At 43.9% G+C, this 25679-nt stretch overlaps 1 protein-coding gene across 2 annotated transcripts; it reads right to left on the bottom strand.

Moving 5' to 3' along the window:
• Positions 1-695: 695 nt before the first annotated feature.
• LOC147447946 (glucose and ribitol dehydrogenase-like) lies at positions 696-9350 on the bottom strand. 2 transcript variants are annotated; one of them, XM_086523847.1, is made up of 7 exons: positions 9196-9350; positions 8844-9051; positions 5381-5608; positions 3692-3846; positions 3262-3431; positions 2965-3150; positions 696-1027 (listed from the first exon to the last, which is right to left on the bottom strand). In XM_086523847.1, the coding sequence occupies exons 2-7, from the start codon at positions 8964-8966 to the stop codon at positions 1005-1007; spliced, it is 885 nt and encodes a 294-aa protein (XP_086379973.1). In that variant the 5' UTR covers positions 8967-9051; positions 9196-9350; the 3' UTR covers positions 696-1004. The 2 variants fall into 2 exon arrangements, with proteins under 2 accessions (XP_086379973.1, XP_086379972.1); XM_086523846.1 differs by having other exon boundaries at positions 8844-9249.
• Between the last annotated feature and the right edge of the window lie 16329 nt (positions 9351-25679).

Here is a 25679-nt window from a genome sequence, read left to right as displayed (position 1 = left end):
CACCACCATCTCAAAAAGCCTCTCAATCCCTTGCATTTCCATACACCGAAGTTCCCAACGGCATGTCCGTCGTGTGAAGCTACTAGCTTGTAAAAATTTCCAATGTGAAAACCATAGCCTTCGTAGATATACATGTTCATTAAGAATAATCACCCACAGCATTTTGCAATCTGGAAAACCCTCTCAATGCACTCTCCATCAATTGTTAGCTTGTGAAAATGTGAAAACCATAGCCTTTGTACATATCCATGTTCATAAAATAGATCATATACATCGTGTTTGTAAATATGCTCCTGCATTTCCTGTATTTGAAACACGTATAGTGGTTTGTTAAATTTCTACATTGCAAATGTTGCTCCATGCTCCCATTGCATGACCCGCACCAAAAGTGACGATAAATCCCCCGACTACTCTCATCATTTAGATATAGACAATGAGGGTAGTACCAACCAAGACTTGCCAAAAACTTTATTTTGAATGAGAGAAAATGAATCACTCTTCAAATCTTCTAGCGTATGGATGCTAATTTGAAGACGTTTCCCCGTCTAAAACAAGTCTATAAAATTTTTATAGGCAACCTCTAAAATTTTTATAGGCAACCTCGGAATGTAGTTGTGAATTGAAATATAAAGTAAAGACCCATTAAAAACAAAAACTGATTTAGGGGTGAGAGAGAAACAGTTGCAAGACCCAAGTACACATTCGAAGATGTTTACTTAATATAATATCCGTGTTTGCTTCAAATAGTGCAAAACAGTTCATTTTCAGTCATTACTTTAATGATGGTAAATTACTTCACTCTTTCAAAGATAATTAGTTACACTAGATAATTGTGGAAACTTCTTTTCCCCATATTCCTCCTAAATATGTACAATACCCCCACATGAGCTATCAAGTGGAGGGCAAGATTACAAGGAAGCTACATTATTGTTTAGCACATGGCCCTATTGCATATACCAGGCCCTTCAGCACTCAAAAAAGTGTTCAAAAGCTTGCACTGTACCCTACGCATTCACCACCACTCCACCTGCATTCACAAATTTCAGATATGGCAAAACTTGCAAACAAACAAAGGCAAAACTCCTCTTCGTACGAGGACACAATCACTAATTTTAAGGACACAAACCTGCAAGCACTATATCATGCACTTAATGATTATTAGGACCACAACAACAAGACGCGAAACATGTAAACAACATATCACAACAATAAGACTTGAAACAAATCTGGATCATTCTTACCACCACCTTGTGCAATTTTATGACAGAAGATAGACGGAAGGGAAACATGGCGTCATGGCAAGCAATAGTTGTATTGTATTACACTTGGTCTGTGTGTGTGTGTGATTACTTGGTCTTGCATATGACCAACTATTGCAAGAGTGGTGATCCTCTTGAACGGCCGATGAGACTGCAGGAAGCCCCCACCCAGTCTACACTCCATACCCCCCACAGCACGCTATGACCCTTGTCAGGGTCCATCTGAAACCATATAGAGCAGCTTGCCCGGCGCGGCTGGCTTCGGTTCCATTGTCAATCCATCATCGATAGCCAACCCACTGTCATGTCCCTAACCCCGGGGAAAAACGTGGGTGTAATTGAGGGCATACATGTACAAGAGAAAATACAGACCAAGGGAAACATGCATCATGCGAGCACTCATTGTCGTTGCATTAAACTAACTATTATGCTGGGATGCTCAACATAGCCATTGGCTATTATGAGGTAATCATCTTCCTCTATGTCAACTGAGGAAGATGGTCACCCATCCAATTCACTTTCGATCGCTCAACGCCCCACGTGGCAAGTGAAAACCCTTTGATTCCTCCGGTCTGAAATTTTGAAGGGTGTTCGCTAGTGCCTTCATGGCACTAGCGCTCGCAATCTATCAGCGCCCGATGGTTCTCTCATAATAGCCAATGGTCTGTGTGTGTATGATTAGTTGGTCTTGCATTAAATTAACTCTTGTGCTGGGACGCTCAACATAGCCATTGGCTATTATGAGGTAACCATCTGCCTCTACGTCAATTGACATATCATGCGGCAATGCTCGGCCATTGAAGTGCCTCGGATGTACTTTGCCAGTGCAATGATCTCTTCCCATAATTCCTAAAGTTGAATGCACATCCTAATTGCAGAACTCTTTTAAAACCTTCCTTCTATGCTCACACAGCAATGAGGCGATAATATGAATGTAGGAAGTGGAAGTTTTTTTGAGCTTCCACTTCCCAATTTGTTCGTAGCAGATAGGGATGCTACCAAGTGAAACAGATTTCATTGTAATAAGATAAATTCAAACACAAAACGATAACCAGAAAATTAATTCCTAAGGTTAATGCTGTATCTATGGCTGATGGATATCTCTCTTCGAGGGCTATGCCGTTCTGATAGCCATTTTGCAAGATATGAAACAAGGTCGAAGTTATTAAGAATTTCACCTTCTGTACTGTGGTTGCTCCAGTATCTCCCTCCTAAGGGCAGTTCAAGGAAAGAGGGATGTTTTGTGGCTGTGCCCAGCCATAATTTTAATTGAGGTACCTTCTCCACAAGTATGAGACATGTATGTGCCCACCCGGTAGGCTAGCATGAGGCAAGACCCCCATTTCTAGGATTCCCCGGGTGAGGTTGTATTTTGCACATTTTCCTTAGGTTTGTCCAGCCGAGGACCAGATTTACTCCCCTGGCCAGTTTATTACCATTTTATGGCGTGACAAGTCTATTATCTAGGTTGAGGTATCTATGTGCTATATAGGGACCCCCCTGGCGCCTGACCCCTTGTATCTGTAATCTCATTCAGTGGCTCGCCAGCATTTTGGGCTCTCTCTCTACAAATTCGCCAGATCACACTATGGCCTACTTGACGACATGGAACATGCACATTAATGGCCTACCTGACAATATGGAAGATGCATATGGACTGGAACAAGTGCAAACCACACAAAGTAATTAACTCAAAACCACATACCGTTAGGATGAAGAAACTGGCCAGTGTAGTATGAAGCATCCTCGGAGGCAAGGAAGACATAGGAAGGCCCCACCTCAGCTGGCTGTGCAGCCCTCTTCATAGGAACTTGTTCTCCAAAGCTCTCCACCTTCTTCCCGGAAAATGAGGAAGGGATGAGGGGTGTCCAGATGGGCCCAGGGGCGACACCTACACACAGGTTCCCCTGACTATTTAACTTGCCCTCTCCAGTACTTTCAGAAAGTCATAGAAACATAGATGAAAGAACATGGCTGAAATGCCCATCATTGATATTCCTACCATTTACTCGTATCCCTCGCCCAACAAGGTGCAGAGCCAATCCTCTTGTCAAAGCAACAATTGCCCCCTTTGTTGATGTATAATCAAGCAGGCTCGCGTTTCCCTTGTATGCATTAACTGATGAGGTATTGATGATGCAACTACCTTCTTTCATGTGCTTCACAGCATACCTACGTACCCAACAAACCATAATTTCACATCAGAAACAGAGAGACCACATTTGCATATGTAACAAAAGTGACATAACATATGCACATTTGCATATACATAAAATATTTGAATAAAACACACACGGACATATGTATGTGTATACACACATACATGTACACATATATGCATATGCATACATATATGTGTGTATACATATACATATTTACCTGATTGAGCACTTAACAAATTCAAGAAAAGTAGGAAGGAAAGATGAGCTCACTTAATGAGATAAAAGTGGGAGAAGATGTTCGTTTTGAACACTCGCTCCACTTGTTCTACGCTGATGTTTTCAATGCCAGGAACCATGTGCTGCTCTGCTGCATTGTTTACGAGAATGTCAATGCAACCATAGGTATCAATCACTTGCTGGACTACCTGCGTATACCATGATAATTCAGTCCTACAAGCTCCAAAACCTCATAAACACAATTTCACCTAAGCATTACAACCTTGAGATGTTTAATACACACACATATATGTACACGCACACATAGTAGTAGATCTGCACACAAATTTTTAAGAGCTGCATTTCATTGCAATTTGAAAAGAAAAACCCATCAAAAAAGTAAGGGGGTCCTTTCATAATATCTCATAGCATGCAAGTAAAGGCACCTTTTATACCCTTTGACTGCAATTAATGAATGATTTATGAAAGGTGAACCACTGAGACTACTCCACCCTAATGCGTAGACTAGGGTCAAGTGTGAGTCATTTGTATAGCTCATTTGCTAGCTAGATTTCAGAAGAAGTTCCATAGTTATGGGGAATGGCCATTTGCAAACTTACATTCCCTGTTCTGAATCCCCATTCTATGTTTAGATGTGAACTCTGTAAGAGGGAATGGCAAAGCATGCCCCTTTCCCTTCCTCATTTCGCGTTCCAATTTTCCACTTCTGGTAACTATGAGAAGAACCCCTTTCGCAAAGCATTACATCACATAAATATATAGCTACTAGCCATAAGTTGCCACAGTTCAGATGATGAGAGTTCAAATCACATCCTCAAGTAAACAAGTAAATCTTCTTGACAATTATTATTGATAAGATTACAACAATCACAAGTTGGAAAGACGCTAGGACACACACAACTACGTTAATAGAGCCCATAAGAGTCTGCAGAGAGATCCTTGAGTCAAACAAGTAATCCCCTCATTGACATTACAAAAATGAGTGAATGTTGGGGGTATGGCAGTGTAGAGGGAAGCTAGTCAAGTGTAGGCATAATTTTGTGTGCGCAAGGGTGACTACCTTTTAAACATGTGAAATCTCCAACAAATAATGAATTAAAAACCCTTCATCAATTGTACAAAAATGCATTAACTCTTATCATTTGAATTCACCAAATCTCCAGTATATAGTCAAACTACTTAATGCATAGGACGAACTACCTAAACACATAACAAACCTCTTGCAGAATAATTGATTTTGGAACAAACTAATTCCTCACTCAAATGCGTAGGACAAACATCATCCGCAAAATGAATGATTTTGAGACAAATTTAGTTACTCAAAAAATGATACTAGACAAAACAATTTATGCCCATGTCAAACCTCCGCAAAATGAATGATTTTTTGAGACACCTTTAATTACTCAAAATGCATATAACAAACTTATGCACATGTCAAACCACCGCAAAATGAATGATTTTGAGACAAATTTAGTTCCTCAGAAATAATGCATAGGACAAACAACTTATGCACATGTCAAACCACCGGAAAATGATTGATTTTGAGGACTTTTAAATGCAAACATCCATTCCTGTAAATATTTGAAGATTTAAATATTCACACATTTCATAGGCTTAACAAAAAACTTGTGGTTCAGACAACTCAAGGGGAAACATTCTCGACGATTAACATCACTAACAGCTATATATAATGCAATAATTAAGCCAATTTTTTAACTTCACCTTCTTGCAGTTTTCATCATATCCGAGGTCCACCCCAATTTTGATGGGATCACCCTTGGCTTGCGGATGCTTGTACTTGTTCTTCAGCATATCAAGAGTCTCAGTCGCATCCTTCTCTTCTTTTTCCGGCACATACGTTATGGCAACCGTTGCACCCTCAAGTGCAAAGTAGCAAGCAACTGAACGTCCAATGCCAGAATCACCACCGGTCACAACTGCTATTTTCCCCTAGATGTAATGCACAGAAAATCAGCATTGCACAATTATAGAGCATTGTAATTAGCAATGTATACAATCTGGACTAATCCACACATTCTACCAGATGTTTATTTTGGAGAATGCTAGCGTTTGATTTAGTTCGGCAGATAATACGTGTGTGCATCTTTACATGCTACCTAGCAATACATACAATGGAATTCTCAAAGTAGCATAAGTACAAGCATCCGTATACATACAAGTGAGGGCGAGCGCAATCGAATTGTTCAATGCAGCATATGTGGAGATATCCTATGTGCACATGTACATCAAAGCTAGCATTCAGCCCATGTAGACATCCTAATGTGCGCAAGTACAATTTTCAATGCAGCACATTTGTAGACATCCTATGTGCGCATGTTGTTGGACGATTAATAATCCATGTCATCACACAGTCATCACCTAAGTCAGCACAACGGTTCGCATCCCAATGCACGTGACTTGTAACTACCTCATCCTTGTGTATATAACAACCTCTCTGGTAGTTAATGAATCATCGCCTTCTTGCCCACGCCTCTGCGTGCTCTCTCTCCCTCTCTCTCTCTCCCTTTCTCTTACATGGTATCAGAGCTGCAGGCGACCCTGGCTGCCCTGTACCAGACCCCACCATGCCTCCTGCGCATACCTTGCAGCTATGGCGAAGAGCCTCATGGCTGGTTCTCCTCGCTGCCCTGCGGCAAGCACGCCATGCCTCCTGCTTCGCAACCCCTGCTGTGGCAAAGCGCCGCACTTCCAACCCGGCCTGATGGTGATGCTACCATCATAGCCGCTTTCCTTGGGAACTTGGACACCCAAGACCCTGCTGCAGACGAAGATTCTCATGTCGATGTCAATCATGCTACCGAAGCAGATGCTGTAGCCGCACCTGTCTCAGATCAAGCAACCAGCCCTGCAGATGCCGCTGCTACACACGTACACCATGCTGCAATACACTTTGTAGCGCCCCGTGATGCAGCCCCTGCAGACCAATTACATCTTGCTGCCTTCCGTGCAACTGTGAAGGGTCCCACGCCTCCTGCAGCCGACAAACCTCCTGCAGAAGATGACGCCCCTGAACCATCTGCTGTAGACGGTTTTGAAATACCTGCGCAACTGTGGCAGCCGCCACCCCTGCGGCCATGACAACTGCCAGCCTGGCTGCCGGCGAAGATGTTGCTGCAACACCTACAGACACAGACAACTCTGGCGCACCCCTGCCTTGCTCTCCCCTTGAGGCGCCAATTCTCCATACAGACGGCGCAGTCATAGCCGCTTACCCTTTCCTCTGCCCAGCCGCAGGTGCTGATTGTGATGGTTATGTAACCATCATTGATGTCTTCCTTGGGAACTTGGAGGTCCAATACCCTACTGAAGACGAAGGCCCTACTGCAGACAAACACCATGCTGTAGACGACGAGCCTGCTGCGGTAGACTTTGTTCCTGCTGCCCTTGCAGATGCTACTGCTGTTGCAACACTTTCTGCTGCCTTTGATGCAACAAGTGCAAACGCTGCTGAACCATTTGCTGTCGACGCTGCTGCAACACTTGCTGCAGACGCTTCTGAAACTCCCGCTGCAATCGACGAAGTCCCTGCTGCGGAAAACAAACCTGGTTCTGCTCGACATGATGCCAATGGTGCTGGCCACACCAGTCAAACCTTCCAAGCTGCTGCCGACCATGCTGTGGTTCAATCCACTCAGGCTCGACGGCCCCTTTCTGGCGCAGCCCACCCAACTTTCCATGATCTTGCCAACCCCACTACACCTGCGGTCGACGATGCTGCTGCTACCGGCCCAGTAAACACCTGTCAACCTGCACACCTTCATGGTGCTCATGATGATAATGTCAATGCCACCTCTTTGGCTCATCTTGCTGCTCACACTGAGCAACCCTCGGTGATCTTTTCTACCGCCAAGCACCCCGCCTTGGTTCCTTCACCTGCTGCTCCTACCGCTTCCATGACCCTGGTTCAAACCAGCAGAGCCAGGCGGCTGGCTTCACGGTCTCTTGAAGCCAGCGGCTCATCATGCACCTACTCACCTACTGCAAAGGACGCTTTCACAGATGTAGCTCCAGTCCGAAACCCTTGAATGCCCTCCAACCTCGCAGGCGGGACGATCTAGAAACAAACACTCATCACCTTGCATCTGGTGCTGCTCAGATCACATCCATTCTCCGTCAACTTTGCACGATGCATGGACCACTTCGTCAAGCTTCTCTTGCCCCACTCAATGGTCATGCACCTGCTGACAGTGATCAGTACTTCCAACCTCTCTCTTTTGAGGGCCTCTACCAAAGCAACACTCAACTCAATTCTACAGGCTTGAATCAACTTCCCTCACCAAGACCTTCACCTTCAACCCCCTTTGACCCTGGCGGTAATGTTGACCCTACTCCACTACCTCTCGTCGAGATCCATCTGCTCAATTTGGTAGCAACCGAGGCAACAACTTTCCAAGCATGCTACACTCAGCTCAATTTACAACTCATTCTCTTACGGGGGCGCAAAATCAGCAACCATGAAGCAGTCTACTTCTTTCACTTGCGGGGGCGATATGATGGTGTTCAAGTTTCAAGAACTAAAACTCTTCATGCTGATTTCAAAGCTGACTTTCCTGGTATTCTAGCTTCATTGATTCACAAGTGGGACCTCAACAATCTAATGAAGGAGAATCTTGATCCAGGTTAAAGACCTTGGTAGTCACACCAAGATGCTATCTGGAAATTGCATAATTGCATAAGCATATTGCATCTTCCCAAAGCATATAGATTGAATCTCACACTTTACACATGCATGCCCTTTGTATGACGACATGTCTTACGGGGGCGTGTTGGACGATTAATAATCCATGTCATCACACAGTCATCACCTGAGTCAGCACAATGGTTCGCATCCCAATGCACGTGACTTGTAACTACCTCATCCTTGTGTATATAACAACCTCTCTGGTAGTTAATAAATCATCGCCTTCTTGCCCACGCCTCTGCGTGCTCTCTCCCTCTCTCTCTCTCCCTTTCTCTTACACATGTATATCGAACCCAGCATTCAACCCATGCGCATGGCCATGTGCAAGCTTGACCGACATCATATGTATGCGCACGCACAACAAATGCATTATGTCAGCTGAAAGAGACAAATGCAAACAATGGAGGTTTATCGACAGAGTCCACTTCTGCACCTAATGCCATGCCACATGAGCACACAAGCACTGTGAGCAATGCCACTTACCACTAATTTGTCGGCTGGCTTGTAGGTGGGCCGAACAAACTCAGGCTGAGGTTGCATCTCATGCTCACGACCAGGCTGCTCTTCTTGCTCCTGAGGGGGGAACTTCTTTCCACCGGTAGCCATCCCTCTCACAGGGATACGGGTAATATAGCAGGTACCTTGCCCAAAAGCAGCACCTCCAATCCAGCGCAGAGATGGATGTAACTGTCTGATAAATAGGTGAGAGGAGTTAGAGATGATCAGGCTATGGCAGCTGCTAGTCCGAGGAGAAAAAAAGCATGTCGCAAAGCCGTTACTCGATTGGCTACATTACTACAGTACCGATGAAGAGAGCGAGACGCAAGCAGCATACCTCTGGCTAATGTGTGTGTAAATTGAAGGCGAGGAAGCTTGACTTCTGCAGAGGAGAAAGCTTCTTGCCTTTATTCGCAGCAGAGAGTAATAAGCGAGGGGCGTGGTGAGGTGGTATCATCACTACGTGGTGTGCCTGCATGCCATCGCATGTAACTTTCTAGAATTTCTTGTCAAAAGCTTCACAAGAAATGTGCGAGTTTTTGGCTGGAAGGTTGGGTCAAGCACGTGGCATTTCTTATTTGGAGTATTTGATGCTACAAAACTATTCTCTCTTGTGACTTTTTTGGCGCGCCACAACCTGAACGAGTGCACGTGACCCATCCTTTGGGGGGGGGGGGGGGGGGGCTGATCGGTGAGTCGTCACTTTTTGGTGCCTACTCTTAGAAACACGAGTGTGCGTGACCCATCTTGGGAGGTGGGGGGGACAGGTGGCCATCGGTGAGCCGTCACCCAAAAAATTGACGGCTCTCATCATCGTTTAGTATATATAATGATAGCACAAGGCATAGGGAGAGACATCAATAACCCGTCAAGCCCCCCTCCCCCCGTTCTTTCTTGCCCGGGCTCAAGGCGGCTCTCTCTCTTGATGTGGAAGAAGCTAATTTATGCAGACAACCCAATGAGTTAAACAATTTGCAAGCTTTAGTTTGGCTCAATGTTGGTAGGCATTAATGTGAGTGCATGTGCGCGGTCCGATGCAGTGCGTGCGGGAAAGGGGAGAACACGAGGCGTTGTGGATGGAACAACCTCAACCTCAGTAAGTAAGAGTGACGAGCTCCTTATTCTTTCTATATGAAGAATAAGGGTATGTACACACGTGGGTGGACGGTCGGACATTGGCCCGAGCAAAGGTGCAACGCTTTTACCCCAACAAACTCCCACTTAAAGGCGACACACCGATAAGTGAGACCTACTAACTAAACTACTAGTATGTACAAGAAACTAAGTGAGAGACTCTCTCAACCTATGTCCACTGGCTCACTCTGTCGATCTCAATGCAATCATATCGGCTCTAGTGGTAGGCGAGCATGCGTACCCACGCTAGAGTCTGCATGTAAATCCTGCAAACTACTTTGTATGGTCTGCAAAACTCCACTATACATCACGCTAGTGTCAGCCATCCCACGATTGACAATCCCTGCTTGCAAGTGGTCCCACTACAGCTGGTAGATCGGGCCTCGACATTAACAAGTCGAACATGAGACACGCGAACGCTGACGAAATTTGCGCAAACCTGACTGTACTTGCCTCCCCTGCGCTATCTGCAATCCACTGCATCATCAAGACTACCCATCTCGTATGGATGTGTCAATACCGACACTGGAAAAGCTACGTCCATCTCACCCATAGGCAAAATTGTGCGTCCTGAACCAACTCATCAGCCTCTAACATGAGCATATCAAACAACTCCACGTTTTTCGACTGCTCTATCTATGTCTCTAGGGAGCAGACATGGTTTACCTCTGCCTGCAAAAACTCAGACAACACCTACTGTGTCTCACTAGAGCACTGTCGCTCTATCTCTGTCTCTATAGAGTCTACTGGCACGTCCTGCACAGCTAAATGCTCTATCTCATGTGCATGGTGGAGCTCACCTGCAAAAGAGACTCGTTTCATCTCTCGCTCAAAGCATGCCAACAACAAAATTGAGACTACACCGTGTCGAACCTCAGACACATGCATATGATATGCCAGGTCACTACGGGTTCCTTTGACAATCTCTAATGAATTGCAATGCATTTGGAAAGACTGCTCTCTAAGCAATATCTGACAACCAAAATCTGCTAGCTGTCTCACTGAGATCAAGCTCTGTCTCAGCTAAGGAACGTAGCGCACATGTCGTAGTGTGTATGACGCACCATTGGGCAAAGACAAACAACGTCTCCTGCACCCTCTATGTCAAACGCCAACCATCGGCCAAGTGTAATCAACCAAAACTACCACTAAAAAAGGTGCTAAACCAGTCATGATGCAGTGTGATATGAAAAACTGCATCCTCATCTAGCAACCAACGTGGAGAAGTGTCACTGCTCAAAGACATGTAATCAGGAGGAACGCTAAAGGCAAATATAACATCATCGTTCCACTGGTGTATGAAGCCACTGCTCTAGCATGTGTCAAAACCTCATGTGCACCATGGATAGATCTCCGCTGCTGTCTCATACGCCTGAAACAACGGCGCCTAATGTGCCTTGTGTGACCACAATGCCAACATTGTACGTATCGGCAAGAACGAGACCGTCGTCTCTCATTGTTACACATATCTGCTGCCATAAGTGAATGGCAAAATGGAAACAAAGTGGGAGATCACTTGACCACTACGTAATCATAAAAACCATGACCAATTGCATCAAAACCAATGGTCACATATGCATATAAGCAAACTCTGCAAGCACACAACCTGGGACAAACTGCTCATCCAAGTGTAAAGCGCATAGCCAGAATGCAAGTAGAGAACAAACTAGCTTAAAATGCATCCCACCAGAGAAACTTCCTGCAAAAATCTACAAAAACATGTGCAATGTGTGACTGTCATATGTTAATCCTCACTCCTGCGAGAGTGGGTACAAGAACACCAAACTGTGTCCAAGCTAACAAAACCTATCAAAATGAAATTAAACACTCGATCACTATCAAAAGTGGGAATATATTGACCATTGTACAAGATGGGATAACACTGCAAACTTTAATTATGGCGAGAAGACGGGGAAAAACGAACAGAATTTCCTTTGCAAAATGAGTCAAAACTCAATGCAAACCGCAAGCCAAAAAACTGCAGATAACTACCAGAGTGGGAGTCAACTCGAGTAGTAAACCATCAGAGAGTAAACTGCAAATACACATAAACCATGGCGAGAATCTGGGAAAAATCATGCAGAGTTTCCCCTGAAAACAGAGCAAAAACTCAAAAATATCACCAAGTATGCATGAAAATAGGCACTTTATGTCTCAGTAGCAAAAACCACAAATGGCATACATAGCACTGCCAAAACCCTGGCAAAACAGCTCACTCTTGATTAAGTGGCTCTATGGGCGTATACCTGTCCAAAAACACCTGTAAACCTACGAACCTACTACCTGCGAGCTATAGCTAGCTCAAAGTGTATCCGCCAATACATACATAGAATGAAACTGCACCAAACCGTGCAAAAAAGCTCTCTGAAAAGCTTCACACAGTCGTACATGAGCACTACATGTGCCACATAAACTGTACTGCAAGACTGTGCAACCTGTGAGCAAAACCACTATAAAACTAGCATGCACTACCTCATCAATCGATAAACACATCGATCGAAAATTCCGTCTAAGAGCCAAGTGCAATCGAGGAAAAAAAACCCGCTTCAAAACGGGTCATTGGAGCCGTATGTGTAGGTATTTGCCGTCGAAGCCGAAAACTGAGAAAGTGTCAAAGCCATAATGGCCAAGTAGACTATAGGGCTAGAGGAGATCCAATGCCGCTCTCGCTCTACAGTCTCCTGTCGTGTTGAGGTCGGAAATCGCCATTGATGCCATCTTCTACCGTCGAGCGCAAGTACGCTAGCTGAATAGCCGCTGATCGGTGTCAAAACCAATGGCGGAACGGCTAATCATCGATGCTCAAAGCCAAGGTCAAGCTGATGCGAAACGCTGAGAGGAACGCTAAAGCTGAGCCACTAAATCAGTGTCGAAAACTGATGCCGATAGCCGATGCTCGAAGCCGTAGAGGAGGAATGCTGAGAAAATCATCAAAATCTGTGTCGAAAGGGATGCGGAGCCGCAAATCAGTGTCAAAAATTGATGTTGAGGTCCCCTCCTACCACCGGACGGGAGTCTCTGATGCCGAGGAGAACACCAAGAAAATTTGGCCGATGCTAGGTGATGCCCAGGCTTACTCGCGGAAGCTTGGAAGCTGAGCCAAGCTATGTACCCAAGAGCACACTCACTCTCGCTTGCTCGCTCTATCTCTCACTTGCTCGCTTTTTCTTTATTTCTCAAGATTTCTGACGGTGAGGGAATCTATCCCTCTATCTATCTGTACTTCGATGCCAAGAACTTGAGGGGGGAAGGCAGGGGTTGAGGGTCGAGAACCCCGCGGGAGCGGTGCAGAGGATTTGGGGGTGTTGTAGGCCTTTTACTTTGTTAGAAAATGGCTTCCAAGCTTTTCAAAAGCTTAAGGTTAACTTCAAGGCAAAAAAAAAATCCAGCTTCCATTTTTGCACACAGACCCGCAAAAAATCCCCTTTTGCTTTCAAGCTCACTTTCCTTTTTGCTTCCAAGCTCACAATCCTTAAGCTTTTCCCAAATCAAACATTGTAGTTCAATTTAAAAGCAAAAGACTTAAGCTTCATTTTATGTGTTTCTGTTTCTGTTTATGCAGAATGTTGTTTCATTTCCATTGCACATACTCTAATTCTCCTAAAGATTCCATGCCACTCAAGAGGAGATGCACACACGATGAAAGATCTGCTCTGGGTTTCAATGAATCTCCCCTGATGCGATCGATCCTTGCCGGATCTATGCCGAACCGTCTCCGATCCACGCCGCCAAGCACAGAACTCCGTCACCATCAAGGAGGCACCATCGATCGCCAAGTCATAGCTCTGATGCCACTTGTGAATGCGCGTGTGCGTGGATGCATGCGGGGAAGGGGAGGAGCACGAGACGGTGTGGGTGGAGCAACCTCAGGAAGTAAGAGTGACGAGCTCCTTATTCTTTCTATATGAAGAATAAGCGTATGTACACACATGGGGGGGCGGCCGGACATCGAACGTCTGGCCCGGGCAAAGGTGCAACGCCTTTACCCCAACAATTAAGGGCTTGAACCATTGAGAAAACTAATAGCTGGTTGGTGGATTCCACCAACTCGCCTTGCCAACCATTGGTGGTGGAAGTGCCCGCATCGACGACGATGATGACGACCATTCCTTATCCGCTTTGCAAAAGTTTCCTGCTTGAGGCTGGTGGGATCAAGAAGTGATTGCATCAAGGTGTCCTCATAATGTTCTAGGCTACTCTAGTTCGATGTAGATGGGAGATCAATACATTTTGCAAGGTATATACGCAACAAATTGTGAGAGTAGATTATGTACTAATAACTACATTGATGGAGATGGAACCTGATATGGTGTTTCTAAAGAGAGAGCATGCAAGCTATGCTTTGAAGGCGAGGATAAATGTGTGTTTGGATGTTTCAAGAATGACAACTTTGATGAAAGTTGTCTGATACCATTTTTTTGGCCAGAGGCCAAGGGCTACATCAAGGCTGCAAGAGTTTGTGAAAGTTGAGGAGTGTGAATTTGGTTGAGGCATTACGGATACATGCTCCCACATATGTGCCAACATTTTGCACATTTGCAATAGCCAATACTAAGGAGTGTTGGAATTAGGGTTGCAGAGAAACACAAACAGCTTGGAGAAGACGAAGGAAGCTCAAGGCACACAACAGAGAGTGTATTACTTAGTGTGCAATGGAAAGATAGATAGCCCTAGAGTGATGGGCATATATACAATGCTCGGGGGGGAAAACCTCCTAAAGAGGGAAAAAAGGCCCCGGCGGTCCTAGTGTGTTCACACACATCACTACCACATATATATGGTAGCAAATCCCCCCTGGAGTGATGCGGTGAACGAGAGCTGCACATGAGTAAAGGGAAGTGCCATGCCCTAAGGACATGATCAGTCCACAAAGGGGAGTAAGCCCAAAGCTTTGTGGAAAGCTTCAAGCTTCTCACGAGCCAATGCCTTTGTGAAAAGATCTGCAAGGTTGTCATGTGTTGGCACATAAGCCAAGATGATCTCTCTTGCTGAGAGCCTCTCCCTGACATAGTGGTAATGCACCTCAATGTGCTTTGTGCGAGCATGAAAAACTGGGTTCCTCGCAACTGCCAATGCGCTCTGACTGTCAGTGTAGATAGTGTTGGCAGTGTCCCGTCCCCAACACCCAAATCAGCCATAAGGCATCTGAGCCATACACACTCAATCGTAGCTGTGAAGACTGCCTTGTACTCAGCCTCACAAATCGAAGTGGCCACAGTAGGTTGCTTCTTGCTCAACCATGATATACATGAACTACCAAGCGTGAAAGAAAAACCACTTGTGGACACTCGCGTGTCAAAACAACCAGCCCAATCTGAGTCTGAAAAAGCATGTAAGTCTGGCGGCAATGATCCCCCCTTGGGATAAAACAAGCCAAGATGTAAAGTGCCACTAAGGTAGCGGAAAATCCTCTTGACATCCTGCCAATGCTTAGACCCTGGGCTATGCATAAATCTGCTGACTTGTGAGACTGCAAACTGAATATCCGGCCTCGTGTTGCATACATAAATGAGGCAGCCCACAGCAGTTTGATAAAGAGTGACATCAGTAGGATTGCTAGCATCATGTAGACTCAACTTCAAACCTGTTTCCATGGGAGTGGCAATATGTTTGCAATCCTCAAGTCCCAAACTTACATAGCAATGTCTCTATGTAACTTTTCTGACACAAGGCAATACCACCATCACACTGCTAAACTGTATCCCCAAGTAATGATGCAATAGCCCCAAATCTTTCATCTTGAAAGTAGCATTCAAATCAGCCATAAATTCAGCAATATGTCTCTCATTTGGTCCAGGATTGGTCCAGGATCAGCAAATCATCGACATAAAGAACCACAATGAGAAGTACATCACCCTCACGCTTTACATACAATGTGCTTTCTGTTGGACTGTTACGAAAGCCTTTCTTAACCAAATGAGTGTCAGCTTTCTCATACCAAGCACGAGGAGATTGCTTCAACCCATAGAAAGCCTTCTTACGATGCACACTTTGTCCTCTTGTCCTTTTATCACAAAACCGTGAGGCTGCGTTACATAAACTTCCTCAAATATGTCACCATTCAAGAAAGCAGTAACAATGTCTGATTGATGTACATCCCAACCAAAATGAGCTGCCAATGCACATAGAAAACATACAGTAGTCATACGACAAGTGGGAGCAAAATTCTCTTCATAATCTATGCCTTTTTGTTGTGCATAACCTTTTGCAACAAGTCGAGCCTTATGGCGATCGATCTCACCATCCGGCTTGCGTTTCAACTTGTAAACCCACTTCGTACCAATGGCCTTTTTGCCAGGAGGCAAATCACATAAAGTCCATGCGTCATTTTCTATAAGTGCATCATATTCTGATTGCATGGCAGCCATACAATTTTCTGAATTCTATGCTTCATCAAAAGACAGAGGCTCCTCAACATCATGTAAGCTAGACACAGCCAAAGCATAACAAGCTGATGCATAAGATGCATGGCGAGAGCCTGAACGAGTACGACTAGATAATGGTGCATCCAATTTACTGTCACGCAAAGTGTGCACCAGCCATTTTGGCATACCTCTAGCCTGCTCATTTTCAGCCCTTTCCTCATCAAGTACATCATGTACATCTGCATCAGTAATAGGCTAATCTATAACATTTTCAAAAACCCCCATAGGCTGTATATTTGCCTCATTGGAGCTTACATTCGTATTTCCACCACTGAAAAGAGGCAACAAAGTGTCGTAAATGTCTTGTGAGCATACATTACTGTCTCTAGTACATGACAGCAAGGGCTGAATAGAATCTTCCACAAACACTACATCCTGAGAAACTAGAATACATTTTGTTTGCGGATGATACAACCTGTAACCTTTGCTTTCAACACTATAACCAAAAAAAATACATTTGATAGCCTTATCATCCAATTTTCTGCGCTGCACTTGTGGCACCAAAGCATATGCCAAACAGCCAAAAACACGCATGTGCTCAATAGAAGGCTTTCTATCATGCCATGCTTCATATGGAGTAATAGACTGCAAAGCTTTCCTAGGACACCTGTTAAGTACATAAGTGGTACACATGATGGCCTCAAGCCAAAAAGAATGTAGCATGCAAAGCTTGACTTTTGACCATACATCGTGCCATTTTCGTCAGTGGCCTGTTTTTCCTCTCAGCAACACCATTTTGCCGATGTGTATAAGGCATTGTACATTGGTGTTTTATCCGACGACTAGCCAGAAATGCATTAAAGTCATGAGACATATACTCCCCCCCTTGATCAGAACGGAGGGTGCCCATAGTACATTTCGAGACATTTTCAGCCATAGCCAGAAACTGTTTGAAGCATATAAAAACTTCAGACTTCGCTTTAAGCAGAAATAGCCATGCATGCCTGGAGTAATCATCAATGAAAGTCACGAGGTATAGGTAATTGCCCAAGGACGGAGTTTGCATGGGCCCACAAACATCACTATGCACAAGTTGCAACCTGCATGTGGCCCGAACTGAACCATCCTTTGGAAATTTAGAACGTTGCATCTTACCCAAAATACAGCCTTCACAAACATGTTTGACAGGTGCTTCAAGAGGCGGCAAAGAAGCAACCATATCAGATTTCTGTAAATGCAGCAAACTGGCAAAATTCAGATGACCAAAACGTGCATGCCAAAGTTTTGCATCTGAAATAGCCCTTGAATCTGCAACAGCATTTGCAAAATTTTTTCCACACTTGTCATACAAAGTGTATACAGCCCACGGCACAAAAGGCCAGATGCAACAATTTCATCACCAAAACTGAGATCATGAACTGTACATTTGTCATCCACAAACTTGACTACAAGTCCAAGTCTACCAAGTGCGGATACAGACAAGAGATTCTTCTTGATCCTAGGTACATAAAGTGCATCAACAAGTGTGAAAGAACTGCCATTAGCAGCAGTAAGCACAATCTTTCCAACTCCCTGAACTGGATAAGAGGCATTGTTGGCACAAGTGACAAAATTCCTATGAGGGACAGACTCAAGAGAGGTAAAGAATTCACGATGTGAGGTAATGTGCTTTGTAGCACCACTATCGAAATACCACACATGTGAATCTACAGCAACTGACAAGCATGCATCATGGACAGCAAGATTGTAAGTGCACTCTGTGCTAAAAGCCCATTCTGCATCAACATCAGCAACACAGTCTCCTTTCACAAAAGACTCAACAATGGCTGCATTTGTAGTGGAACCAGCATTTGCAGTGGAACCACCCTCTTTCTTCTTAGCCTCTTTGGCCTTCAACTTAGGACACGACTTGATCAAGTGATCATTGGCTTTACAATAATGGCAACGCATCTTCTTTTTGCCCGTATCACCAGAATTTCCAGACGAATTGCTGCCAGCAAAAGCATTAGGAATATAATTTTTGCCACTCGCAGCAGAACCATAAGAAGTGGCTGCATTGCTGTTACCACCCTTTCTTTGAGAAGCAATAAAATCATGTTCAACTGCACGCTGTCTAGTCCTGTTTTTTCTAGAAAGTGACTCTTGCAACAGCAATGTGAATAATGCATCAAACTTGACAACTTCTGGATTTCCTTGGGTCATAAGTCTCCAAGTACTAGCAAAAGTCTGGTAAGAATCTGGTAAGGCATCAAGAACAGTCTGCACAAGGGAACTGTCTGAAATGACTTCACCTGCAGAAATAAGTTGCTCACATATATCCTTGACACCAGCAAGAAAAGTGTCCATATCATCTTCCTCATGCATAATCTTCGACTCCAGCTCTTTACACAGCAAAGCAATTTTAGCCTCATTGCGGCTTGCATAAAGACCTGCTAGAATATCCCACGCCTGTTTTGCAGATTTTGTTGAACGGATGTGAGGAACAATGGTGCGCTTCACAGACAACGCAATCAATGCATGAGCCTGCGCATCCTTAACATCCCAACGAGCTTGTTCTACCGTAGGCAAAACAACTGTAACAGCTGCAATCCTTGTAGCAAGACCTGCAACATCCTCAACATCGCCTACATCCTCAGAACCAGGACGTACATCAATGCCCTACACAATGTTCCAGACACCCTTTGACACAAGAACATGTTGCATCATATAAGCCCACATAGGGTAGTTGTCCCCCTCCAACCTGTCCTCAGCAGCAAACATCTTGAACACATCTGTGTTGTTGTTGTCAGCCATGGTAAATGCTGCACCTGATGTGAAAACTGCCCGAAAATAGGAGAAACGGAGCGGAAACACCCTGTGCTATATAGCACAAACCGTAGAAGACTATAAGGCACCTATTATGCAAAAAATGGCACTGACAAAAATTCTGCACAAAATGACAAAATAGCATGTGCAGTACTGCCTGTAGTGGAAACAGAGGCCGAAATGAGCCCAAATCAAAATTTTGAGAAGACCGAGCTCTACGAGTGCACCCGAAATATTTTTGACCTGCGAACGCTTGCCAAAGCTCACTGAAATCGGAGAAAGTGAGCAGGCGTGTGCTGGAGCAGCTGGCGACTAAGCCCGAGAGGACGTGACCTGCTCTGATACCAATTGTTGGAATTAGGGTTACAGAGAAACACACACAGTTTGGAGAAGAGGAAGGAAGCTCAAGGCATACAATAGAGAGTGTATTACTTAGTGTGCAATGGAAAGATAGATAGCCCTAGAGTGATGGGCGTATATACAATGCTCGGGGGAAAAAACCTCCTAAAGTGGGAAAAAATACCCCGGCGGTCCTAGTGTGTTCACACACATCACTACCACATATATATGGTAACAAGGAGATGCTAGCCCTTTTATGACCCTTCGCATTGGCGTTTCGATTAGTGTGGTGCTTGTGTGGAGTGTGCAAGAGAGGGAAAGGAGAAGAGGATTGGGGAAGGGGATGATACACAGAGACAGGGAGTTGGGTTAGTGGAGAGGAAAGTGAGAGAGTGAGTCAACTCTCTCACTTTCTCTTCCTATATTGATTAGGGAGAAATAAAGTAAGGGTGGTTTCCCACGGCCACCTGGCCTACATCCCAACAACCTCCCACTTGAAGGTCATGGTGACCAGTAGTGGCATCAATATAGTTAGTCTATACAAAGTTGATGAAGCATCACCTAGGCTTCATCCTACACCCATAAGTTCTATCCAATGTGTAAATCGCTCCGAGGCTAGGCTCTTCGTGAGAGCATCTGCGGGGTTGTTGTTAGTGTGAACTTTGACAAGCTTGATGCGCTTTTCCAGCCAATGCATCTTGTATAACATGGTATCTGACCTCTATGTGTTTTGACTTTGAGTGAAACACCGGATTCTTTACCAAAGCAATTGCACTCTGACTATCAGAATGCAGCATTGGAACCTCGTGATTGCCCAAATCTCCCACTAGATGAGATAACCATATGGATTCCTTGCTTACGTCAGACACAACAACATATTTTGCCTCGGTGGTAGACAAAGACGTGCAGTCTTGGAGACACAATGTCCAAGAGATAGCTGCTCCAGCACTGTTTTTGAAGCGTAAACACTTGCTAGCTGTACCCTTCAAGTATCTGAGGATTTTCTTCACTGCTTCCCAATGCTTCTTGCCAGCGTTTTCCATGTACCTACTAACCACTCCCACTGCATGTGCCATGTATGGTCTTGTGGCTACCATAGCATACATTAAAGTTCCAATTTTTGAAGAATATGGCACTTTTTGCCATTTCCTCTTTCTCAACAACTATCTTGGGGCAATATTCCTTGCTAAGTTAGGAGTATGGTTGCATTGGGGTACTCAATGACTTCCCCCCTGCATACTAAAACGTTGCAAGACTTTGTGCATGTATTTTTCTTGAGACAATTCAAGAATTCCACGTTGCCTCTCTCTCTTGATGCACATACCAAGAAAGTGATTGGCATTTCCAAAATCTTTCATGGAAAACTGAGTGCTTAGCATCTGTTTCAACTGATTGATCTCATCAATTTATTTACCTACGATAAGCATATCATCTACATACAAGATCAAGATAATTAAAGAACCATCGTTCAACCTCTTTGTGTATAAGCAGTGATCCTCTTGACTCCTTATGTAACCTTGAGGCTGCACGGATTTGTTGAATTTTTTATACCACTGTCTTCAACCTTACTTGAGGCCATAGAGTGCCTTTTTAAGTCTACAAACCAATTCTTCTCTCGTTGGCTTTTGGGTTTTACATACGAAACCCTCTGGTTGTTTTATGTAGACATCTTCATCTAGATCCACGTGAAGAAATGCTCTGTTCACGTCCATTGGGACATGTTCTATGTCTTGGATAGCAACCAAGAAGTGTAGTCATCTTGACTACTGGAGAGAAACTATCATCAAAATCCACACCTTTTTGTTGCTTGAAACCCTTGGCAACTAGACGAGCATTACTATATATGGAATTTATACCAAGTGGATAATACAAGTGGAAAGCACTGAAATAGTAGACATAGGTGCCTTCTGCTTGTCGAAAGTGTTGACGGCTTTGTTGTAATAATCCCACGCTGATGCAGAATGGTTCCCCAACAATCGTCCAACACTTGCGGCAACACTTTCTCTTTAATGTGATGAATGTTTTGATGTTATGAATGCAATAGCTTGTAATGCAACAACTTGTCTTCTTTCTTGATGATTTTGTTGATAAGTAGAGTGAAAATAGTGTTTCTAGTTTAGAAATTCAAGAGAGCTCGCGAATAGCTAGCATTTGGTAATCACATTGAACATGGGCATTGTCGTCAAGTAAAGATAGTTTGAAGATAGAGTACTATGGAAGGAAGGAAAAGCTTCAATTTCTTTCAATTTCCTTTCATAGAGGACTTTGATGACAATGATTTCCATGGTGATGAGAGTGAGAGCACAGACATTGGCTTGGAGCCATTGAATAAATTAGACGCTGACACAACTAGGCAAGAGGCAACCTTGAAATTGGCTCCAGTGTTGGTTCCATGAAATTAGTCATCATGGGATTTGATTTTGGTTGTGGGATTAATTTTCAACATTGAAAAACCCTCTTGTGCTTTTGCAATTTTCTCTAAGTAATAAAAGAGACTTGCTCAATTATTTTGTTGCTCAAAAATACTTGCTTGCCAATTTGTATAACCCTCATACTTTGTCTTTTGGCACACCACACATTTTGACACGTAGTCTTGTATGTCCATTTTGATGGTAGTCCAATAGAAATATGTTTTTACTCCTCAAAGAGTAGATTGAATCCCTCTACGTCCCGCATAGGGAGGAGAATGGGATTCATACATCACCTTCTCACAAAGAGAGTGAGTAACACAGTGCCGATTTCCATGAAGAAGATAACCATCCTGTAAGGTGAATGGTTCTTCTTTCTTCCCTAAGGCAAGGGCTGAAATTACATCCTTAAAATCGAGGTCAGTAGCATACTTATCTATCATGAAAGATAGATCATTGTGAGTTGCTATGGACACCGTATTTTCCCTTGGTCGTCGTGATAGTGCATGAACTACTTGATTGTGTTTGCCAACAATATGAAAATTGAATTGCAAAAAAAAAAATTCCCAACTCATTTGTTTGTCAGAGAGCTTGGTTTGCATCATGAAGTACTTAGACTCTGGTTATTCATTTGTAGGATAAATGGAGTCCCCAATAGATAGTGCTTCCATGTGTCAAGGGCATATATGACAACTAGTAATTTCTTTCATAGATGCCCAATACCTGCTCGTCAGAATTGATTCTTTGACTCTCATATGATATGGCATTCCCTTCTTGAAGCAAAAGTGCTCCAAGGCAATCTCCACAAGCATCACATTGGACCTCAAATGGTTTTGAGAGATTTGGTAGTGTAAGCATGGGTTGAGAGGTAAGCTTTTCTTTAAGCTTTTCAAAAGCACTTTGCTCTCTTTAGCAGTCCATATGTACTTAACATTCTCCTTGGTCATGTAGTGGTCCTGCTATTTGGGAGAATTTAGCTATGAAGCATCTATATTATGCACACATACCAATAAATCTTCGTAGCTCATGTAGATTCCTTGGGTTAGGCCATCCTTTTATTACCTCAAGCTTAGTTGGATCCATACGGACACCATCTTGAGAGATAATATGACCTAAAAATTGTGTCTCTTGGAGGAAAAATTCACTCTTCTTTTGGTTAATGAAAAGTTTATTATCCCTCATAGCTTGAAAAACTACCTAGAGATGTTGCTTATGCTCCTCCAAAGAATTGGAGTAGATGATAATGTCGTCAAAGAACACTCCAGTAAACTTGCGATAGGGTCTACATATTTTTTCCATTAGGCGGTTGAACGTGGCTAGAGAATTTGTCAAACCAATCAAAAGCAGTTGAATTTACAAGTGGTATAGTACGATCAGACTCATTAGCATTTATATACATGCTCTTTTCCCTGTAGGTGAAGTAGATTTTCATGTTGGCAGCCATGCGGTTGAACCATGGTGTCCCTAGGATAACATCCTCATGTTGGAGAGGAGAAATGAAAAAGGCTTCTTTGTTGACGTAGCTTTGGACACATGAAGCCTTAACTTCACAATCAAGGAAGTAACGGATGCTTGTTGTCCCTTGAAAGCTCCATTGGCAGTTACAATATCTCCCATCTTGAAAGCTTGTATGCCCAGCTTTGTGGCCAACTCCATTGATATAAAGTGAGTAGAGCAAGGATCAAATAGGATAAAGGCATCATGCTCCCTCACCTTCCCCCAAGCATATGAAAGGGATGATCCTTTGCAATGAGCATCCTCTTTTGGAGCTTCAACCATGGAAGCTCTGGGAGTCTCATTGCGGGCATTTCTTTTGGGGCAAGAAGGATAACCATGTTTTTGCTCCCACACTTAAAGCATTTGTCATCTTTGCAAAAATCCTCTAGCTCTTTAGGAGAGAGTTTGTTTTTAAATTTATAGAAAATCCCTTCTCCTTGGTCTGGTTGTTGTTGTTGTTGTTGGAATTGCCTTGGGAGTGTGCGCGTATGTCGCACGTGTCAATGCAAAGAACTTGCCGATACACTCTGTGCGAGCCACAAATGGCTCCAAGCACACAACAAGCCTAAACTAGTTAGCTCAAAGATGGCGATGGTGTGTCACTCACTGCTCTACGCTTGCTGTCATGTAGGATTCCTTGCCGTGAAGAAGAGGGAGATGCTGCTACACCGCGCTCAACCGTCGTGACGCCGTAATTCTCGATCGCTCTCTCTCTCTCTCTCTCTCTCTCTCTCTCTCTCTCTCTCTCTCTCTCTCTCTCTCTCTCTCTCTCTCTCTCTCACGCATTTGTGTGTGTACGGAGTGTGTGCAAGAGAGGGGGAAGAAGAGAATGGGGAAGGGGATGATACACAGACAGCCTGTGTTGGGTTAGTGGAGAAGAAAGAGAAGAGTCAACTCTATCTCTTTTTCTCCCTATATTGATTAGGTGAAAGTATGAACAGGGGCAGTTTCCCACGGCCACCTGGCCTACACCCCAACAACCTCCCACTTGAAGGTCACGGTGGCCAATAGTGGCATTAGTATAGTTAGTCTATAAAAATTTGATGAAGCATTGTCGAGGCTTCATCCTACACCCATAAGTTCTATACAATGTGTAAATCGCTCTGAGGCTAGGCTCTTTGTGAGAGCATCTGCGGGGTTGTCGTCAGTGTGAACCTTGACAAGCTCGATACGCTTGCCAGCCAATGCATCTCGTATGACATGGTATCTGACCTCTATGTGTTTCAACTTTGAGTGAAACACTGGATTTTTTGCCAAAGCAATGGCACTCTGACTATCACAATGTAGTACTGGAACCTCGTGAATGCCCCAATCTCCCACTAGACGAGCCAACCATATGGCTTCCTTGCTGGCGTCAGACGCAGCAACATATTCTGCCTAAGTGGTAGATGAAGACGTGCAATCTTGGAGACACGATCTCCAAGAGATAGCTGCTCCAGCAAACATGAACACATAGCCAGATGTGGATCTTCTACGATCCACACAAACCGCATAATCCGCATCCGTGTAACCTACAATAGATGCATCACTGTTTCCAAAGCGTAAACACTTGCTAGCTGTACCTTTCAAATATCTGAGGATTTTCTTCACTACTTCCCAATGCTTCTTGCCAGGGTTTGCCATGTATCTACTAACCACTCCCACTGCATGTGCAATGTCTGGTCTTGTGGCTACCATAGCGTACATCAAACTGCCAACCTGCTGAAGAATATAGTACTTTCGCCATTTCCTCTTTCTCAGCCACTGTCTTGGGAGAGTCTTCCTTGCTAAGTTTGGAGTATGCTTGCATTGGGGTACTCAATGACTTCCCCCCCTGCATACTAAAACGTTGCAAGACTTTGTGAATGTACTTTTCTTGAGATAATTCAAGAATTCCACGTTGTCTGTCTCTCTTGATGTGCATACCAAGAAAGTGATTGGCATCTCCCAAATCTTTCATGGAAAACTGAGTGCTTAGCATCTTTTTCATTTGATTGATCTCATCAATTGATTTGCCTGCGATAAGCATATCATCTACATAAAAGATCAAGATGATTAAAGAACCATCGTTTAATCTTTTTGTGTATAAGCAGTGATCCTCTTCACTTCTTATGTAACCCTGAGACTGCATGAATTTGTCAAATTTTTGATACCATTGCATTGAACCTTGCTTGAGGCCATAGAGTGCCTTTTTAAGTCTACAAACCAATTCTATCCTCGTTGGTTTTTGGGTTTCACATACGAAGCCCTCTGGTTGTTTCATGTAGACATCTTCATCTAGATCCCCGTGAAGA

This window comes from Adiantum capillus-veneris, chromosome 11, assembly GCF_014529385.1.
Source record: "Adiantum capillus-veneris isolate H3 chromosome 11, ASM1452938v2, whole genome shotgun sequence".
NCBI classification, from domain to species: domain Eukaryota; kingdom Viridiplantae; phylum Streptophyta; class Polypodiopsida; order Polypodiales; family Pteridaceae; genus Adiantum; species Adiantum capillus-veneris.
The sequence above is the reverse complement of the archived record's forward strand: the minus strand, read 5'-3'. Positions and strand labels throughout refer to the sequence as shown.